Genomic DNA, 21,346 nt, shown 5'->3' with positions numbered 1-21,346 from the left:
GTAGAGAAAGGCTCAGCTGAAAACTTTGGCCCCCTATCCTGCAGTCAGAGCTACACAGATGGACCCTTAAACCTGCCTGGAGTCCCAGTGAAGTCAGTGTAACTCTGCCCAGGTTCAACGGCCTGCTGCATGGATCCAATTGCAGGGCCAGGGCTTTTGTATCCCGATCTGAATCACCCCAAATACCAGGAGGATGTTTGGAGTTGGGATTTGGGATCAGACCCACTCAGATCTTAGGGATTCCTCCATCCCTTCTTGAGTCAGCAGAGTCTGCTTTCCCTTTGGTGGTCCCTGGGGACTGGAAGCTCCTCTCCCACTGTAGCCATCAGCCCCTTCCTCCCCACTTTTGAACCACAGCTGAACATGAACAGTTTTCAGAGGATTTTATTATTACAGCTACTGGTGCGACCACATCTGAGACCATTTTGCTTCCCTTTTTGCATACTTAGGATCTCTCCACTGTTTTATAATACAGATTTTATTGGAAAGATGAAATACGACAGCGGGACAAACACATAGAGTTACATGCAGTTTTCCTGGTCCCAGAGAAAAGATCAATCTCTCAAATTACCTAACCTAAATTGGAATAAAAATGATCATTTTTGGTCCTCCTGAAAGGAGGACATTTAAAAAAAAAACAGGGGTGATGGGTGTAGTATTGTGGTTCTGATTGTGTGTGTGTGTGTGTATTTTGTAATATATTTATTATGGAATTATAGAAAACATCTCGCTCCTGATCACATCAGTGAGGGTGAAGTGGGGAGGATGAGGTGATGTTTAATCACAGAATTGGAGTTCCTAAGGGTGATGCTGGCACTGGCATGGGAATCGATGCATTCAGAGCTCTTCCTTCCAGGATGGCAGAAGTGCATGTTACAGCACTCTAGTGACCCCATGTGGCTATAAGGAGTCGGCGCTAGCCTCCTCAGCTCAAAAGTTGGTCCCGTTGTAGGGTGGGGACTGTCCAGGTGAGAAGAAAGTCGGAGAATACTAACGCACTTGCCCCCATGTAGAATAATACCGGGAACAAGACCCACCCAGTGTGGAGAAGGCAGTGGACCCTTATCTGCAGGCATTAGGATTCACCAAGAAGTAGGTTTCTCAGTTCTGCCATGGTTGCATTTACCACCATCAGCTTCAAGTGGATCTTACCTGTCTGTGGCAAAAAATAAAGCAACAGGAAGCCCAGACGTAAACAGCTCAGACCCCCAGAGGGGCCATTTTACTCATGTTCCTGGGAGCAGGGAATTGTCCCAGGAGCTGTACCCTATTTGTTGACTGACTGAAAGTAAGGCCCATGTGGCTTGAGTAAATATTTGAAGTTAGGGATTAACTAGCCTCCACCAGGGCTCATGGCAGAAGAGCAGAGAGCTGTGATTCAAACTGGTCGATCAGTAAGTGCTTCCAAAGTATTATACCCTGCTCGATTTAAGAGGGAGGCTTGTTTGGCAAATCCTGAATCTGGGAAGGGAAAAGGAGAGAGAAGACGTATGTGGGGATGCTGACGATGGTATGAAGGGAAGTAGTGGAACTGTTAGGATGGACTTTAACGATCCACTGCTTTTGATTTGCACTCCGGCTGAGGAGCAAGTCGGCCTTTCAGGTGGGCTCCAGCTGCCTGGAAAACAAAGGAGGGAACAGTCTGATCTGCTGCCTAGCTAGAAATTCCTCCAGCTCGGGGAGTGCATTGGGCCCTGCCGGGGCGTGCACTTTCATTCCTCCCCTTTAATCCCCTAGGTGTGCCATTCTGCACTATGTGGAGGCTCTGTACTCTTTGGGTGTTGGTGGCTGCCTGCTCTGTGCACCGTGGACATGGGGCCTCAGGTAAGTTCCACTCGGAGTTTCTCCCTGTAGTAACTAGTCTCCTTTGGGTGCTATCGTGGTGCAGCTACCACTGTGGTATCCATGGGGAGAGCACTGTTGCAGACAGGCCACTGCATTGCTGCCATCATGTGTAATCCTGCCCAGAGCAGGCTGAGATGACGTGGCAGTTAAAACCCTGAGTCCGGCATATGCTGCGCTCCCCACCGCTGGCTGTGGTGGAGCTGCCCCAGGGACGGGGCAGCAGCCCAGTGACTGGTAACGCTGACAGAACAGCTATCCTAGTGCAAGGAGCCCTCACAGGGTCAGATAAGGCTCATCCTGCTGATAAAGGCAATGTCCTTCTGTGAGGGAACCCTGTTGATTTCAACCAGAGCCCTACTTCAGACCCTTCCCATTCAAAGGCAAAACCAGACAAGAACCACAAACCTAACACTGCATGAAACTTACACAGAGAGGACACCGCATGTACACACACCAGTGTATGGCCCATGGAAAGCCATGTGAGAACATGGAGGACTCATGCCTGCTGCCTCTGTAATGCAGGTATAGGGTATGTCTACACAGCAACTAGATGTGCATGACTGGCCCAGGCCAGCTAATTGGGGTTCACGGGATGGACTGTGGGGCTGTTTCATTGCTTCAGGACCCTGTGAGGTGGGAGGGGGATCCAGCCCAAGCCTGGAAGTCTACACAGCAATGAAACAGCCCTGCAGCCCAACCCCCGCCAGTCTGAATCAGCTGGCACAGGCCAGCTGTTGGTTTTTCTCTGCTTTGTAAACATACCCACGTTGACCAGTGTGTCTTCACCTCCTGGCAGGTTAGTAAGCACAGCCCCACTCCATCCCCAAGTACTGTGCAAGACGCACCCACCCAGCAATACATGGCTGCTCAGACCATACTGGGAGGCCCCATGGCAATGAAGCCGCTGCCTCTGCTGCATCTCTCAGACTCCTGCAAAAGAACTAACAGAAAAGGGACCTTAGCACTATCACACAGATGTACAAGCCTACCACCCACCTGCCTGCTTAACTTCCCAGGCTGCTCCATTACCCAGCTCTCTCCCCCTGTGACCCTGACTGTCTGAGAGGAGGTGAGAGGGATGGCTTGGCCTCACAGTCAAGTAGTATTTCCTGCCTCTGAAACCAGTTAGATCACTCCTATCTCAGCTTCTTACTAGAGAAACAAGGCGGGGGAGGTCATATCTGTTACTGGACCTTTGGTTGGTGAGGGAGAGAAGCTTTCAAGCTACACAGAGCTCTTCTTCATGCTGTTGTCTTCAGGACCCAAAGAAGAGCTCTGTGTAGCTCGAAAGCATGTCTCTTTCACCATCAGAAGTTGGTCCAATAAAAGACATTAACTCACCTGCTTTGTCTTTCTAATATCCTGAGACCAACACAGCGACAACAACACTCAGCTTCTTACTGTGAGGCAAATACGAAAAAGAATTGTTTAGTTGAAACAAGCAAGTAAACCGACTGCAACGAAACATCAACTAGGAATAGACCCCAGGCCTCTTGCCTCCTGGAGACCCTCCAGCCAAAGCAAGCTGTGCTTCTTGCAATATGCTCCAGGCCACCAGAGTCAGTTGGACAGTGCTCCGGCATGGCATCTGCAGTGGGTGGGTGCAGCACTGCTCCTCACGGCACATTCGTAGCAATTTGTGCAGGAGTGAACCCTCTTGAAACATCCACTGAAACAAGCCAGACCTGTGAACGGGTGCAAATGGAGGGGTACCAGTGCCAGGCATTGTGGGATAGGTGCAACAGGCTGAAGGCCCTGTAATACTTGTAAGGCAGGACTGTGCATTGACAGGAGGCAGAACTATACTCAAAACAGGCTAATTAGTGCGACTGCAAAGCACTTGCTAATTACACTGTGCAGTCCCAGTGGTTCCATTACCAGTTATTCAGTTCTCTAATGGAAATGCAGCCTCTGTGTCTCAAACCCAGACATGCCACGGGCCTGTCCTTCAGTCTGTTCTTGAATATTTCTACCCCAGCCGTCTTCCCACTGCCCACCTGAACATGTTCTCTGAGCAGTACCACACCAGGGCCAATGTTCTCTGGAAACTTCACGGATTCTATGTCCCTCTGGGTTTTTGAGTGTCCAGCTTCAGACCTTCTGGGCCTGACTTTTAGAGGTGCTCTTGGGCACCTCTAAAAACCAGGCAGAAGGTGTCTTAAGCTGGAGATAATAAATAAGTGAATATCTCTGAAAGGGGCTGCAAACTAAGATTTGGTGCCATGCATGAGCCCCGTGTTGGTTCTCCTCTCTCGGCTTCAAGTATTTTACAGCAGCAAAGATGCAAACCAAATCCTGAAAATCCAGAAGCGGGCAAACACTTTTCTGGAGGAGCTCAAGCCAGGCTCTTTGGAGCGAGAATGTATTGAGGAGCAGTGTGACCTGGAGGAGGCCCATGAGATATTTGAGACCAGGGAAACAACTGTAAGTCGTTCCCCTAAAGCTGGATGTGAGAATGAATTAACCAGTGAAACGCTGATTTTGGGAACGTATTCCCATCAGGAGCATCATGAAAGCGTCCCTTAAATATCCCTCCTCTCTCTTAGGGTCAGAGCCCCTGCTTGTGTGGATGTGCAGCACTCCACTGATAGCAATGGAGCTGTGTCGATTTACACCAGCGGAGGATCTGGCCCTTAGTCTCTATTTATTCATCGTGGGTCTGGTTGTAAAAACCAAAGCCAGCCCTGTCTCCCGTGTGTGTGCTGGCAGGTCTCCCCTGGCCATTGTAGTCTTTTCCTGTCTGCCTCCTGCCCCAGCTCTCCTGCAGCCAGCCTTTCCTAAAGCCATCTTCCTTTCCCCTGCCAGCCCCACACACGGAGCCCGTCTGCCCCTGCTTGACTCCCTCCATTGGCTTCTTGTCTATTACCACAGCACATTCAGGCTCCTCTTCCCCTAAGAGGCCTTTGGAATCTTGCCCCACTGACATCTTGCTATTTACTGTCACTTCCCTCTGAACTTTTCCTCTTTGCCCATTCCCAGCTTCTACATGTCATCCGGCAGCCTCTGCCAGGCGCCATCTCCTCTCTCTTCTTTCAAATCCCTCCTGACAGCTGCCTTTCATTTAAATCACTTTCTCCTTCTGTGTGCTCCTGCTTCCTGCACTATTCACCTCATCCAGGGTTCAGCGTATTATCTTGCTAGTATGGTAAGCTCTCTGGGGCAGAGACTGCCTCTAGCTGTGTGAATGCATGGCAGCGAGCATGGTGAGGCCCACATCTCAGTGTCCTGTGAGCTTTATTGGCAATAACACAAGGGAAACTGTATGGTAACAACATGTAGCCATTACCAAAGTGGGTGGGATTCGAGCCAATCACCTAGAAGAAGAGGTTTCACTGTCTGGTGAATGGTCTGTCTTTTTGCCTGGCTGGGCACTGCTTGTAATTGTACACCAGAAATACAGGGGACTTACCCAGTCAGCGGTTGCCTCCTGATAGCAAAGAAGCTGATGCAGATTGAGGGAGGTAAGGGGCACAGCTGGGCCCATCACTGAGATGGCTCGGTCCTCCCAGGCCCACCAGAATCAAACACACACCCAGGACCAGCCAGCATCAATGTCCCTGAGCTCTCAGTAGTATGTAAGATGTGTGTGCTGGGATGGGGGGCCAGTGAGGGGGTTGGCTACTGGCGGTGGTGTGTGTGGGGAAAAGTCTGGTTGGGATTGATGTGGTACAGTGTACTGGGCTGACGAGTCGTTGGGGGCAGGTGGGGAGGTGTGATGAGTGGAAGAGCGGGACCTGCACGAGGGAGGTGGTATGACTACTGTGCCTTGTGTTTGCAGCATCACATCCTAGCCTGCCACCCAGCCAGGTAATTGGTTCTTATTACTGCTGTGTCAAAGGGAAGGACACTAGAGCTATTAGCTGGAGACCTGAACTGCATTCCTCCAAGGCAGAGAGACAGTTAAAGTTCATTCATTAGAACAGTCTGCTTCCAGCCCTAACCCCTTTTATATTTCTCCACAGCTAAACTTTTGGACTAAGTATGTTGGTAAGTAAGGCAAAGTTTCCAATTCCATGCTTCTCCCTCTCCCCCCCCCCCGCCCCCGTGCAGCAGGTACCTCTTCATCCTTGCAGCCATGTTCTGTATATTAATTCTCTATGTCATTCATTCCAGCTTTTACGTGTTTGCAAAGTCTGTGTTCTCATGTCACAGTGTGTATCCCCAGCTACCACATGGACTGTAGGGGCAGATTCCAAACACCTCTATGCCTGTTTCCGTATCCTCTCCTAGAGCCAAGCCGCTGGTCAAAGTTGATGGGGGATCATTCCTAATCCCAGTGATTACTGTAGACCTCCCTGGTGCACACAAAGGATGAACCATTGCTTCCTAGTTCTAAGAAAACCAACCCATGCCCCTCTGCACTCAGTGCCTGCTGCCCTCCTTCCTGCCCCCAGCACACATGCCCTACCGATGTAACTCAGAACCCATCATATTGTCCTTGTGCCTTGGAGAACCTCTGGAGCAACTATACAACAGGCAAAAAAAAAAAAAAAGCACCATAAAGCTCCATTGAGCTCGCAAAGCCCAGTTGCTGAGCTGATGTGGGATGGTTGGGACTGAAGAGGTCAGCTGTAGTTAATCTCTGGCCTGTGAGAGATGGTAGGTTTCATGATCTGGATTTCCCTGCATGTGTATTTCAGATGGAGATCAGTGTTTATCCAATCCTTGTTTCAATGGGACCTGTCTGGACAATATTGGACAATTTAACTGCATTTGCAACCAAGGCTGGGAGGGACGCCTGTGCCAACATGGTAAAGCTGGCTTCAATCCACCATTTTAATATTAGAAATAAAACTCGGGGGAAGGGGCGGGGAGTACCTCTGCCTGTATAGGGAAACCAACACTTCTGTCATTGCAGAACCTGTCTGCTTCTGATACTGTGTCTCTCTATTTCATGGCCTGCCAGGGGATTGTTGTTTTCTAAAATAACATAAAACTGATCTATAATCATGGGAGAGGTCTAAGTCTCTCGCCAATGAAAATATTCCTGTAAAACAGGGTCTGCCACAACTGCTAAAGCTGTCAGCAAAACAAGAAAGGATGGATTTTGTTTGCAAGATAGTGAAAAAATGCCACAATCCAATGCAGAGATGAGCAAATTCTGAGCTGAACTATTGCAGCCTGAACTTGGAGGCTGGATCGTTTTAAAAGAGCTGATTTTCTTCCCCAGCGAACTGCTGACCAGTGTATGCAGTAGACTCATGCTCAGTGGCAAGGAAGAGAATTATCAGACCTTCAGTCTACTTCCCCGACACACTCCTTGGTATCATGCCCCTGGTCTCTCCCCCAGCACTCCCCGCGGCCAGCCGCATTCTCAATCTGCTACGAATGCCACAAAGTCAGAAGCAGAAGCTGGAATCCAAATCCATCAACTGCTATTCCCTCAAATCAAGACACTGGACAATTACTTCTCACAGTGCACCTATTCCAGTTTCAAAGGGGAACATCAAGTCCCACGCTGACCTTACCTTCAGGTGACTCCTAAGCCTTCTAACCTTGCATCTCTTTTCCCTTCCCTGTTTCGCAGAGGCTAACTACACCAACTGCTCCACTTACAATGGGGGATGTGAACATTTCTGTCATGAGGATCCGAAGCAGAGCCAGCGCCGCTATTGCAGCTGTGCCTCAGGGTATCAGCTGATGGACGACCATTCCAAGTGTGAGCCCGTTGGTAAGAAGGAAGCGTGGGGTGGGAGGACACCCACAATTCTGATTTTGTACAGTGTTCCTCAAACAAAAGAATGGGGGGCACATTTCAGAAAAGAAGTGGAAGAACCATATGCAACACAGTTTCTAATAGTTCCAGTGCATCTATCCCATGCAGAGTGATTTTCTGCTTGGGATTTTTCCACTTCTTCTTCAAGTGATGGTCCCTATTGTATTCCACCAACGGTTATACGCATGCACCATGCGACCAGAGCCAGAGATTTGGAAAGGAGTAATTATCCGTTGGTCCGTGCATTCTCCCTTGTTCTGCCTTATGGTTTCGTCTGAGGTGATAAAGGGAGGGATGTACTGTCCATGCCCTCCGTTCCTTCTCACTGCCGCATGGTCCAAGTCAGAGCGTCTCCTGTTCTCTCATCTCTTGTGATGTGCTTTCTAAAACACAGAAAAAAAACTGTTTTATACTTCTGTATGCTTAGTATTGTTGTTGTTTTGCAGTGGGTTAGTGATAGTTTTCAGGATTTTGGGATGCCATTTTAAAGGTCTCCCGCTTCCCCCCCCACACACACACACCCTCCCCAGGCCTGAGTACTGGATTACGTCAAAGATACCAGGGTTCAAGATCTGCACCTCCTGCCCTCGCTCGTTCTCGGTCAGTGATGAGCACCAATGCTGCTCTACTGCTTGGGAGAAGCCCACATTGCATCGAGCCGTATGCAGGAAGGCCGGGCTCTCCACCTCAAGAAGCACTTTGTGGAAGTCACAATGAGGCCACAGTTGGATCCAGACTGGGGAACTCCCCCTGTACGTCAGCCTGAGCAGTTGAGGAGCACACCTCCTACCGCAGAGACCCAGTCTGGTTCTGTTGGTACCTAGTCATGAGGCAAAGAAGTATGTGCATAAGCATGGCAGTAAATCTTCCTCTAGGCCCAGGAAGGACACTGCCTCATCCACAAGTTCTAGTCACAGAAAACGGCATGTTTCATATCTCACAAGAATGACAAGAAATTGCACAGAACACTGGTCCTGTCCACCGAGCCGAGTACCCCTTCCAGATCAGCACCGCTGAAGTCAAAGGAACCCTCAGTTCAAAGGCAGGCCTCTGTTCCAGCTCCAGTTCTGACTGTGGAGTATATACTGTTGATGCCCAGGACGCTTGAGTTGGCCCCCGAGCCTCATGAACTCTTGGCTTTGGAGGAGGTGACATTGCCACATCTTCAGGTTCAGTCTCCACCTAAGGGGGTGGGCTGTCCTACCTTGGACTTACCTCCTTCGGGCTGTGTTCCCACCCACTTCCCTACAGTTCCGCGATTTGAACCAGGCTCTGACTTTTTGGCATTGGAGAACTCGGACAAAGGGCAGGGTCCGCCCCTCCCGTACTGAAGTTTCTGACGAGTCAGTGGCAGTGCCCTTCCTATCCGCAACAAAGAAGACTGGTACACCACTACTTGGGGCCCTCCACAGCAACCATCAAATCTGCCCTGTTGGCCATACTGGGGGCCCCAGCCCCAGTACCTACCTTCAGAACCTTCCCACTCAGCTTGAAAGGAGTCCCCCATCTTGCCTCTTCGACCATCATTGAGTAGGTGCTCAGAATTCCAATAATGGGAGGAAGAACCGCTTAGCCCAACTCCGACGGTACCACCAGAACTGGAGCAGTTCCCTTCCTTGTTCCTGGATGCACAGTGTCTTCGACTCCCTCCTTGTCCCCAGACTATCACCAGTTCCAGGACCTGTTAAACAAGATGGCTGAACACCTCCACATCCCACTGGAGGAGGTCCAGGACAAACTGCACCAGCTGCTTGACATCTTGCATGCCTCGGTACCGACCAGAGTAACTGACCATTCTGCAACCAGCCCAGACTGTCTAGCACACTCCAGCCACTTGTGTACTCACCCCCAAGGAGGTGAAGAAGAGGTACTATATGCCTGCGAAGAGGTCTGAGTTTCTGTTCTCTCACCTCCCACCCAATTCCCTTGTCATACAGGTGGCAATGGAGTGAACCTGGCAACAACACCCATGCTCTACCCTGGCAGACAAGGAGGACAAGTGATTGGATTTTCTGGATCACAAGGTCTTCTCCTCTGCCAGCCTTCAATTTCGAATCTCAAATTACTTGGACCTATTCGCTAAATATTACTTCCTTACCTCCGGAAAGTTGGTGGATTTTGCAGACAAGCTCCCCAAGAAAGATCATGCCTGCTTCCAGGCTATGTTACAGGAGGGGAAACTGGTCACGAGGACGACACTTCAGGCTGCAGTGGATGTGGCAAACACTTCTTCAGTGCACGATGGCTATGGGGATCGTCACGTGAAGCGCATGGTGGCTACTTCATCAGATTTCCCAAGGGAAGTCCAACACACCACAGAGGACCTCCCTTTCGATGAGTCTAATCTCTTCAATGAGAGGACTGAGGATTCCCCTCTACTCCCTCAAGGACTCCAGAGCCACTGTACAATCACTGGGTATCTACATACCAGCACCCAAGCACAAGATCTACCACCTACGACCAACACGACGATTCAGAGCTTCTCAATCCTTCTATCAGTGGCCCAGTGAGCCTACCCACAAATGACAGAAGATCCAATAGCCCCATCCTCTCAGTTCATTGTCATAGCCTTCAGCATCTCATACTCAGTCTTTGCAGAAGTGATATTTCTGAGTGAATCTTGTGACCCACCAACCACCTTGCCTCATGCCATACACTCAACCCACCCCCTTTGCGGGGCATCTAGCACTCTTCTCACCAGCATGGAGTGCGATAACAATGGACAAGTGGGTCCTGGATGTCATTCAGCGTGGCTATACGATTGAGTTCATGACACTACATCACCCTTGTCCTCCGGCCTCGCCTCAGGGATCACTCTTATGACAGTATCCTCGCCCTAGAAGTGGACTCCCTACTCCAAATGGGAGTGATAAAACTCGTTCCTATGACCTATTAGGGCACAAGGTTCTATTCCTTCTAGTTCCCAAGAAGAAGGGTGGGTGGAGACCGATCTTAGATCTCCGTCATCTCAACCACTTCATACACAAGTCAAAGTTTCATATTTTCACCCTAGCAGCCATCATACCTTCACTAGAAAAAGACATGTGGTTTATGGCTCTCGATATGCAGGATGCTTACTTTCATGTAGATATCCGTCCTACCCACAGACATTTCTTGAGATTCACAGCAGGCCTTCAATACTTCCAATACAGGTTTCCACCATTCAGACTTACCACTGCTCCACAGGCTTTCACTGAAGTTTTCTCTGTGATGGTGGCCCACCGTCAGCATCAAGGGGTTGTTATGTTACCTTATCTCAAAAACTGGTTGATAGCAGTGTGATCCAAAGGGGGACTTGAGCCTTGACCTCCATGCTGCTCACACTCCTCTCCTCCCTGCGGGTGAATGTAAACATCGAAAAATAGATTTTGGATCCTACACAGGCTCTCGAATTCATTGGGGCCTGCATCAGTGCAGTCTCAGCACATGCCTGCCTACCTACTGGAGGAAGGGTTCCAGACGCTACAAGAACTGATTACCAACGTAGTCTCTGGTCCTTCTGTTCCATCCAGGACTTGCCTTTCCCTTCTTGGTGGCCTGCATGTACATTACTGCCATCACTCACCTTCGCTTTCACGGCTTGCAGCTGTGGCTCCAGAAGGCCTATACTCCAATACACGGTATTATGGACTTCCTACTGACAGTTCCCCCTGGGATTCTTTCCTCTCTCCAATGGTGGAAGGACCCTGGTCAGATCTGCACCAGGATGCCCTTCCTCCTGTTCTCCCCAAGCACGACGATGATCACAGGCACGTCACTCATTGGATGGGGCACCCACATGGGTGAGCACATGATACAGGGGACTTGGAGTACTTGGGAATCCTGGATGCACATTAACATCCTGGAACTTCGGCCAGTGCGGAGAGCATGTCGCACATTTCTCCCATCCATTCACTCCCATCATGTTCTCATCATGTCAGACAACACCACGTCAGACAACACCACCACCCTTTACTACATCAAGAAACAAGTGGGCACGAGGTCGTCAGCACTCTGTGTGGAAGCTGTTCATCTTCGGGATTGGTGTGTTACCCACAAGACACTGTTGTCGGCAGCATATCTTCCCAGGACTCAGGATGTAATTGCATACTCTCTCAGCAGGAAGTTCACTGCTGACCATGAATGGGAGCTCCATGACACCAAGGCCACAGACATTTTCAACTACTGGGGGACTCTGACCATGGACCTCTTCACCTCCCACACCAACAGCAAATGCACTGGGGAGCAGTGGGGGGCACCTTGGCACCCTTTACCAAGAAGATACCCTAGTCATCTGCTGGTTGGACCAGGTCAATTATGCCTTTCCTCCCCTACTGCTCCTGCCGCATGTCCTACACAAGATCTGACAGGAGAGAGCAACAGTCATTCTGATCGCCTCATTCTAGTCTCACCAGTTTTTGTTTCTCCTCCTTCTCACATGTCAGCACATCCCCCATTTCCACTGCCAGCTTTCCCGGGACTCCTCACACAAAATGGCAGCAGGATCAGACATCCCAATTCGCAGACACTTCACATACGAGCTTGGTTTTTGGATGGGCATTTTCGCTAGAGTGAGAATGTTTGTCTGCAATACAAGACATCTTCTCATGTAGCAGAAAAGACTCCATGAGGTGGTCCTATAGAGCCAAGTGGAAGCATTTCACCTCATGGGCCCAGCAGAGGGGTGTTTCCCCTAAGAATGTAGGCACTCCTCTTCTTCTGGACTACCTCCTGTCCCTGAAGGCATCAGGACTCACTCTCAACTCCATCAAGGTGCATGTAGCCGCTATTGGTGCTCTCCACCCCCCTGTCTTTATCACCTCAGACAAACCAAATCTCCCCTTGACTACCAGGGTTTGGAAGGGCCTGCTCCAGACTTATCCAGCCGTTCACCCCATTGCTCCCCAACAGGACCTCAACCTTGTTGTCTGGGTGTTTGACGAAATCTCTATTTGAACCTATGGCTTCCTGCTCCCTGTCACTCCTTTCCATGAAGGTTGCCTTTCGGGTAGCTATTACTTCTGTAAGAAGGGTAGCTGAACTGGGGGCCATGATAGACTCTCCCTTTACCATGTTCCATAAGGACAAGATTTCCCTGCACTTGCATCCCAAGTTTCTGCCAAAGGTTGTATCCTGCTTTCATCTCAACCATCCTATACACTTACCTGCTTTCTTCCTGAAGCCTCACACCTCAATGGAGGAATGGCACCTTCGCTCCCTTGACATCCGCAGAGCCCTGGCCTTCTACTTGCAGAGGACAAGATCATTCAGGACGTCCCCTAGACTCTTTATCGCTCTAACAGAAGGGACTAAGGGGCAAGCAATCTCCACTCTGACTATCTCGAAGTGGGTTTTGGGGTGCATTACACTCTGCTATCTGTTATTGGGACTGTCTCCACCCATTGGGGTATGAGCCCATTCCACGAGAGCCCATTCTACTACGGTCATGCTTCATGACATACCACTTACAGACATATGTAGGGGGGCCATGTGGAGTTTGGTACATACCTTCTCTTCCCATTGCACCTTAGTGTGAGACTGGAACGGTTGCCTTGTTTGGCATGCCTGTTCTCCATTCCACGGTTCCAACATCTTCCTCCACTGTCCTCCTAACTAGGTACTACTTGTTAATCACCCTCAGTGGAATACAATAGAGACCATCACTTGAAGAAGAAGAGGAGGTTACTTACCTGTAACTGGAGGTTCTTTGAGATGTGTGGTCCCTATCTGTGTTTCAATGCACTCACCTTCCCCACTGCTGCGGATCTGTTCAATTTGCTGTGGAGAAGGAACTGAGGGCATGGTCAGTCTGTCCTGCCCTTTATCATCTCAGACAAAACCATAAGGTAGAGCAAGGGCACATGCATGGATCAACGAATACTACTGCTTTTAAAATCTCTGGCTCTGGACACATGGCGCATGTGTATAACCCTCAGTGGTACACAGATAGGGACCACACATCTTGAAGAACCTCCAGGTACAGGTAAATAAGCTCCTTTTATTGGAATTAGAAATCAATCATGTATCTCTGTGTTAGGAACTCCTCACATAGTCAAACTCCACCAGAGGATCGGGGAATTTCCCCCACAGCGAAACAATGAGGGAATGCAGAGAAGCCATTGAGAGCATCTCGCAGAAGCAAGGAGACAGGGTGAGGGTTTTTTGGAACAGTAGTGAGTTAGAGAGTTTCTTGTTTAATAAGCTGACTGTGATAAGTGATTGTGTTGAATTGGCTGGATTTTGCTGGTTGACCTCTGTGATTTATCTCTTGTAGTGGAGTTCCCCTGCGGAAGGGTGAAGGCAGATCACATGGAGCTCAAATCAGGTGTCCAAATTCGACTCATTTCAGGGAAAAGGGGAAGAAAAGGAGACAGCCCCTGGCAGGTGAGAGATAAATAATCTTTTGTGGTGGAGCTTTCAGTCTGTACCCAGAACTGCTTCGTATGCACAGGAAAGCACTTCGGTCACAAACGATGGGACTACCACGTGCTAAGCTTCCCCTTGCTTTAGACTTTCCAAGGCCAAGTCAAAAGTTGGAGCGCCGAAGCAAATGTAACTTTTGCTGTATTTTGTTAGCCTTACCACTCTTTGCCAAGCTACTAACCATTCCAATGCAAGCAGCATCAGGATGTACCTGCCTGTGGTGTCCCTGTGGTGTCCCACCAAGCTGGGGACAGCCACTTCTCGAACGTATTGAATGCCTCCTGCAGCACACTCTGGCTACCGTAGTACCATCCCGGTAGCGTCTGAACGAAATCTTTGTTGGTTTAGGACAGCTTTGTTTTGTAACCAGGCATCGGTTAGAGTTACAGAGCATGCTTTAGTCTAACAGAATATACCAGAGCTTTACAGAGCATGCTGGGGGCTCTCAGAGGAAGGATCCACCGTACGGACCCTACCAGGCCATTAGAGAAAGTGTTCTTCCGCCAGCCCGAGTCTCATGTACACTAAGATCCCTGTACACCACTGTGGCAGCATAAAGAGCTCTTAGCAAAAACGAGAATCAGCCCAAGACATTTTACTCACTTCAGGCACACGGTGGTAGTTGGGCTAAACCGTCTCTTGCTTGAGTTGAGAGTCTCCAGAACTCAGAAGGACCAGAATGCTTCCAACTGCTGGTCCGCAGCATCTCCTGAGCAGTGAGCCCAGTCAGCAAGAAACATGAAAACTGATTTAGATGGAACGCTTAAAACCCAAACCTTCATTCCATGCGGACTGTAGATATCTTGTTAGGATGCTTCTGTCCACCAAACGAGGAACTTTGACCTCTGCTAATGTCACGTGCTCTGGCACCTGAAGGTGCAGTGTAGACGGCTGCATGGAGAAGGAATATATCATATCCTACATGTCTGAGCTGGATCCTGTGGTGCTGTACTTCTCTATTTCTTTGTTTCAGACCATGCTGCTAGATGGCAGGGGAAAGTTTAAATGCGGAGGTGTTCTCATCCATCCCTCCTGGGTTCTAACGGCAGCACACTGCGTTGAGGACAAAGGGAGGTTCAAAGTAAGACTTGGTATGGAAAAAAGACCAGCCCCTGTGCTACCCTCTTTTAATATATTACATTCTAATTCAGGATCCTTTTGGGAGAAGGATGCCAGATTATAGAGGGAGCATGTCATTCTGCATATAGAACTGGGTTGGCTAGGCAGCCCGTCATACCTAGCTGAGATTTAAAAAATATATTAATAAACCCATCTGATTTCATTTGAGCAGCTAAGAGCCTGCCTAAGAACTAAGTGGGCTGATACATTGTGAGCACTCCTGCATATCTTGGAAGTGAAGTAAAGGGGAAGTAAAATTCCCACACTGTAATCTGGGAACTGAGATGGGGGATCCCACGCTCTGGAGCTTGGTATGTGTTTCTACTCTCAAACCCTCTGTGCTTACACACAACCGGCGGGGCGGTGGGCCTGCACTCAGTGCCCCAGGGCTAATGAGAATGTTGCTGTTTAGGAAGCATGTCTAGATTCCTGAGCCCAAATCTGGAATAGGCCACGAGTACTAGACGTGCAGAGGAGTCTTAATCTAGACCCAGTTGGGCATGCATCCATCTTGCAAAACTACCCAACAGGGTGGCTTACTTGGAAATCTCCGCTCAGGGGAAGGGTGGATTTGAAGTCGACAGGTTGCTACAGATTGAAGGCACAGGCAGATTGGTGTGGAGTGCCATGTACAGTACATCGCCACTGCTAGCCCTGCACACATACGAAGTATATGAAGCATGGGAAAATGTCCACCAAATTTACCCCTGAATTACCAAACAAAAACCACCACAAGCATTGTTCCCTTCACATTCAAATAAAACCCCTTTGGAGGAGCATTTTCTACCTATCTGCTCTGACAACAAAAGAATAATACACCCTCTGCCTCAGCTGCTTAGTCAGTGAAAATACTTTTTGTTAAGTGTGGTACAGAAGACACAGGTATGAAATATCCCACTAGGGGAATCAATGGTACCACTGCCCCGAAATCTGAGATGCCAGCTTGGGCATAAATACCACTATGAGAAACTTTTCTGATCTACCACTCTGATCATGTCTTTGAGCCCCTTCACTGGCTCTCTTCTCTCCATTGCATCAAAGGCAATCTTCTTGTCCTTTCCTTTAAGGCCCTTCACAGTTTGGGCCCTCCCTGCTCATCTGCTGTTGTATCTCATTGTGTTGCCCCTAGCTGCCTCCACTCTGTGCCAGCAGTGAAAAACTCTCTTGCATGCCCCTTCACTCTGTCTTCCATGTAGCCCTTTAGGTATGGAACTGTCCTCCTGGAACTGTCCATAAAGTCACTACACTGGGGTGATGAAGTTTCAAGTGGCCAATGGGTGTGCAGCACAATGACAATTGTTAAGTCTTAGGTGGTCATGGATTTCTTACAATACATATCCCAGCTTCTAGGATGGACTAGTCCAGAAAGTCAGTCCCTAATAGCATAGGCGCTGACTCTGTGGGTGCTCTGGGGCTGGAGCACCCATGGGGAAAAATTGGTGGGTGCTCTGCACCCACCGGCAGCTCCCCTCCCCGCCCCTGCTCACCTCTGCTATGCCTCCTTCCCTGAGCGTACCACCGCTCCGCTTCTCCCCCTAGCTCCCAGTGCTTGCCACGTGAAACAGCTGTATTGTGACGGCAAGCACTGGGAGAGAGGGGGGAAGGGGCGCGCTCTGAGAAGAGGCGGGGCTGGCGTGGGGATTTGGGGAAGGGGTCCAATAGGAGCAGGGAGGGGGCAGAGTTGGGGTGGGGACTTTGGGGAAGGGGTTGGAATGGGGTGGGGCAGGGGCGGGGCCAAGCACCCACCAGTGCCTGGAAAAGTTGGTGCCTATGCCTAATAGCCTTTATGTCAGGGAGTTCAACCAATCAGCCACTAACCACACGTCCAAGAACTCGTACAAGTGTATTGCTTTTGCTGTGCTATAAGCATGTTCCCCCCAACTGTTATGCTGGGTCCCACGAAAGTACCCCACAAGAAATTCTCTCCAGTTGTACAATTGCCATTGTAATATGGACACTCTAGGGTAACACAGAAGAGTTTCAGTGTCTTCATTGTGTTGATATATTTATGCAGTGCTGCATAATATGTGCATGATACTTTATAGGTAAATCAAAAGATGATGTCCCTGCCCTGTGGAGTAAGGAGTGGGAGGCCAGTTAAATATAACCCTGTTAAGATAGAACAGGGTAACTTGAGCAAACTCATATTTTAAGAAAACAGGGACAAATCTGAGCACTCAATGTATTTTAGTCCTAATGTGGTTTGATGCAGGGGGTGGGGCTGTCAGGAGCCCAGTAACACCTCTCACCTCATTGCTCTTCCAGGGGAATACCACCGTCTGCGGAATGAGGAAACGGAGCAAACCATTACGGTTGACAAGCTAGTGAGCCATGAAAACTACAGCAAGGAGACCTCCGATAATGACATAGCCATGCTGCATCTGGCTCAGCCCATGATTTTCAACAAATTTGTGCTCCCTGTTTGTCTTCCCACCAAGAAACTAGCAGACCAAGAGCTGATGGCGAATGGGAAGCAGATGGTGGTGACTGGCTGGGGGAGCAAAAGTGACGTCTCCTCGAATTACTCTATTGTTCTCAGTTACATCGAAATCCCCATGGTCCCACGGAATGAGTGTGTCCAAGCTATGAGGCATGACATCTCTGAGAACATGCTGTGTGCAGGGATTATTGGAGACAAGCAGGATGCCTGTGGTGGGGACAGCGGAGGCCCCATGATCACTAAGTTCAAGAACACTTGGTTCCTAGTGGGACTGGTGAGCTGGGGAGAAGGTTGTGGGAAAATGGAGAAGTTTGGAGTCTACACCAAAGTCAGCCAATACCTGGAGTGGATCCACCAGCAAATTAAAACAATGGACAACTCATCTAAGGGCTGATTCTCATTAAGAGGAATTGGGACCATTGTGGCCATATGCTAATGACAATACACAGTACAATGTGCTGTCATGTCTTCTGGTATTAAAGCTAGAGTATATAAAGCAAGAATATGTTAACTGTGTACTCTTTTCCTTGCTATTTTCCCCATCTTAGGTAGTTATTTGTTTATTTGTAGGGACACCAGTTGTGACTCAGGGCCCCAGTGTGCTAAGTATTATACAATTACATGTCGACAAGATGGGACCTGACCCAAAGAGCTTGCAATCCGAGTATGAGACAAAATATATGATGTTATGCACCAGCCTGCAATTGACTTATCTAGTCACCTGAGCTGTTTGGGAGCTGAGGTGCAAGGTTGAGAATTTTTGTCCTTATGAGTTGAACAGTCCAGATGAACATAACAGTGATTCACATTCAAGCAATATAAGACTAAGATGTACAAAGCAGCATAGGGAAATTGGAGAACTGACTCCTATTCGGCTGGGCACTTAAACCGCTTGGGTTAGTTTTGAAAATCTCTAAATGTTCTATGCCTAAAGTGTTTTCTTAAAATTAAAGTGTAAGTGGGAGTTTGGTTTTTCCATATGCCATCTTAAGGGGAAATTATTTCAGTTTTAAAAGGCAAGATTTAAAGAGGTACTTTCTCACTAGGGAAACAGGAAATGATAGCATGGATAACTCTATCATCGTTAACCCAGGTTACGGTTTCAGTCTTACGTGGCACATTTACTAGTTTTTCACAATTTTCAGCTTGCTCCCTCACAGTCAATCCAGTCTTTCAACTCAGTGCTGTCATTATAACATTGCTGCATCCACTCGCTCATCCGTGTCTTCTCCCAGAGTTCACACTTCGTGAGCTCAGTGAGACTTCCCCTCAGACTCAGTTACTTGCAAATTCAGGCAACGATACTGCTCCCATCGGAGCCAATGGATATTCTGCTGTTGACTCTAAAAGGAGCAGGAGAAAAGCTTTAATTCCTAACTTTTACAACACGTCCAGATGAACGATGCACATATCATTCCCTTGTTTCGCAATTATTGGACAAAACCACACGTATTTTGTTAATACCCCTTAGTTGGTGTAGAGATTGCAACCAGTTCTGTTACTTTATTTATAGATCTGTGTAATCAGTAAGAATCATAGATTCATAGATACTAAGGTCAGAAGGGACCATTATGATCATCTAGTCTGATCTCCTGCACAATGCAGGCCACAGAATCTCACCCATCCACTCCTGAAAAACCTCACCTACATCTGAGCTATTGAAGTACTCAAATCGTGGTTTAAAGACTTCAAGGAGCAGAGAATCCTCCAGCAAGTGACCTGTGCCCCATGCTACAGAGGAAGGTGAAAAACCTCCAGGGCCTCTTCCAATCTGCCCTGGAGGAAAATTCCTTCCCGACCCCAAATATGGCGATCAGCTAAACCCTGAGCACATGGGCAAGATTCACCAGCCAGATACCCAGGAAAGAATTTTCTATAGTAACTCAGATCCCACCCCATCTAACATCCCATCACAGGCCATTGGGCCTATTTACCATGAATATTTAAAGATCAATTAATTACCAAAATCATGTTATCCCATCATACCATCTCCTTCATAAACTTATTGAGTTTAATCTTAAAGCCAGATAGATCTTTTGCCCCCACTGCTTCCCTTGGAAGGCTATTCCAAAACTTCACTCCTCTGATGGTTAAAAACCTTTGTCTAATTTCAAGTCTAAACTTCCTGGTGGCCAGTTTGTATCCATTTGTTTTTGTGTCCACATTGGTACTGAGCTTAAATAATTCCTCTCCCTCTCCAGTATTTATCCCTCTGATATATTTATAGAGAGCAATCATATCTCCCCTCAACCTTCTTTTAGTTAGGCTAAACAAGCCAGGCTCCTTGAGTCTCCTTTCATAAGACAAGTTTTCCATTCCTCGGATCATCCTAGTAGCCATCACAAGATGGACTCATAGCCAAACTAAAATTAAACATAATCACATTTTTTAGGCTGTGCCTTCGTCCCTAAACCTGGTAAAATAAATGTTACTGCAGAGAGTAAAGATGAGCCTTCAAGAAATCAAACAATTCGGGCACTGTGGTAAATGATGATAGCATCTCACCCACCCTTCCCAGCTTGGATCAGGGAATGTGGTGATCCAATTGTAACGCACCTGTGCAAATACTTGTAAGAAATCTAATCCCCATTCAGCAATGCACTTTTTTTAATGCATGTAAGTAGTCACATTGATTTCAGTGGGACTGCTCACATACTTAAAGTTAAGCATGTGCTTAAATGCTTACCTGAAGCAGGTCCAGTGGAATGCTAGGGAAGGGTAAGTGCTTGGTGCTGTCCTGGACACCTCTGAAACACACTCGCTCTTTTCGCAGTGTGTTTCGTTTGGGACTAGAATTAAGGCAGAAGGAGTAACAAAGGATATTAATGCAGGATTATATTTCTTGATAGGAAAGCATTTGCAAGAAATTGAACCCCCGCGACCTTTGCACCTGAGAGTATTGGGGCTGCTACCTTCTGAGCTAGAGGGAAGGATCTGCCTTGTCTATTAATACTAACCTAGTCAAAGCTTCTAAGCCAAGGTTCCAACTAAAGGCAGCAAACATGAATAGCCATGGTTATCACAGAGCAACATTTGCCAGCAAATGGCTCCTCTGAATCCCGCTGTCCACACACAAATCTGAGGGTCACCCATTGCTGTAGATATTTACAGAGCTGAAAGGTTCATGGGTCATTCAAACCAGGTGATACCAATGCACCGCCAAAATATGGGATTTCAGAAGCCCCCCACAAAAGCATAAATGATACAACCAAAACCCTCCACAAGAAGCACGCTGCAGAGAAACAGCCTTTAGTGCAGGATTTAAAGATGGAACGAAACATTTTTGCTTTACAGTGCAAGTTGGCTCCATGGACGAAGGGCTTTGCTTTCTCTGTCAATATTTGTGATAGTTAATGATCAACCTCTAGGCCCCCATCTCTGTCTTTGGTGTTCATCCAAATATTACTTCTAGTGCTCTAAAACGGTAAGTGTTTATAATTACAGCGCTTTCAAAATGTGAATGTATTCTGGGCCCTGGCTTTTAGAAGGGGCTGTCGGTGTCCCAAAGCAGTCTGCACTGACCCACTCGCAAGGTTCCCTGGTGTTGATGACCATGTGAAGAAATCCCGTCATCCCTTCTCAGAATCCTTACTGGCAGGTGTGTGTTTCTCTCCTGTGGGCTTGCATTGGTGGGTGGCTTGCTGTGTAAAAGTCTAGCATTTGGATGTCACTTGACAAGCCCATCAGGAGCTCTGCAGCAGGCTTGACTAGCCAATGTGTTAACCAGATCTGGGTGTGAGGTTCGCCACAGAACTGGTTTCTGCTCAGTTTGGGTCTGATCCAAAGCCTGTTGAAATCAATCAGTGTCTTTCCATGGACTTGGC

At 48.3% G+C, this 21,346-nt stretch overlaps 1 protein-coding gene across 1 annotated transcript in view; it reads left to right on the top strand.

The window, feature by feature from the left end:
• The first annotated feature begins 1,414 nt into the window (after window positions 1-1,414).
• The window catches only part of PROC (protein C, inactivator of coagulation factors Va and VIIIa), a 35,862-nt gene continuing 15,930 nt past the window's right edge, over window positions 1,415-21,346 (top strand). Inside the window, exons 1-10 of the mRNA XM_084638188.1 lie at window positions 1,415-1,603; window positions 1,738-1,824; window positions 4,109-4,269; window positions 5,808-5,832; window positions 6,486-6,596; window positions 7,373-7,516; window positions 13,815-13,924; window positions 14,937-15,054; window positions 17,348-17,913; window positions 20,891-20,946. Of these exons, the coding sequence (XP_084494314.1) occupies window positions 1,513-1,603; window positions 1,738-1,824; window positions 4,109-4,269; window positions 5,808-5,832; window positions 6,486-6,596; window positions 7,373-7,516; window positions 13,815-13,924; window positions 14,937-15,054; window positions 17,348-17,913; window positions 20,891-20,946 (1,469 nt within the window). The 5' untranslated portion in view covers window positions 1,415-1,512. The remainder of the gene's footprint in view (window positions 1,604-1,737; window positions 1,825-4,108; window positions 4,270-5,807; window positions 5,833-6,485; window positions 6,597-7,372; window positions 7,517-13,814; window positions 13,925-14,936; window positions 15,055-17,347; window positions 17,914-20,890; window positions 20,947-21,346) is intronic.

The sequence above is a fragment of the Lepidochelys olivacea genome (assembly GCF_965140295.1).
Source record: "Lepidochelys olivacea isolate rLepOli2 genome assembly, chromosome: 9".
Lineage (NCBI taxonomy): Eukaryota > Metazoa > Chordata > Testudines > Cheloniidae > Lepidochelys > Lepidochelys olivacea.
The sequence above is the reverse complement of the archived record's forward strand: the minus strand, read 5'-3'. Positions and strand labels throughout refer to the sequence as shown.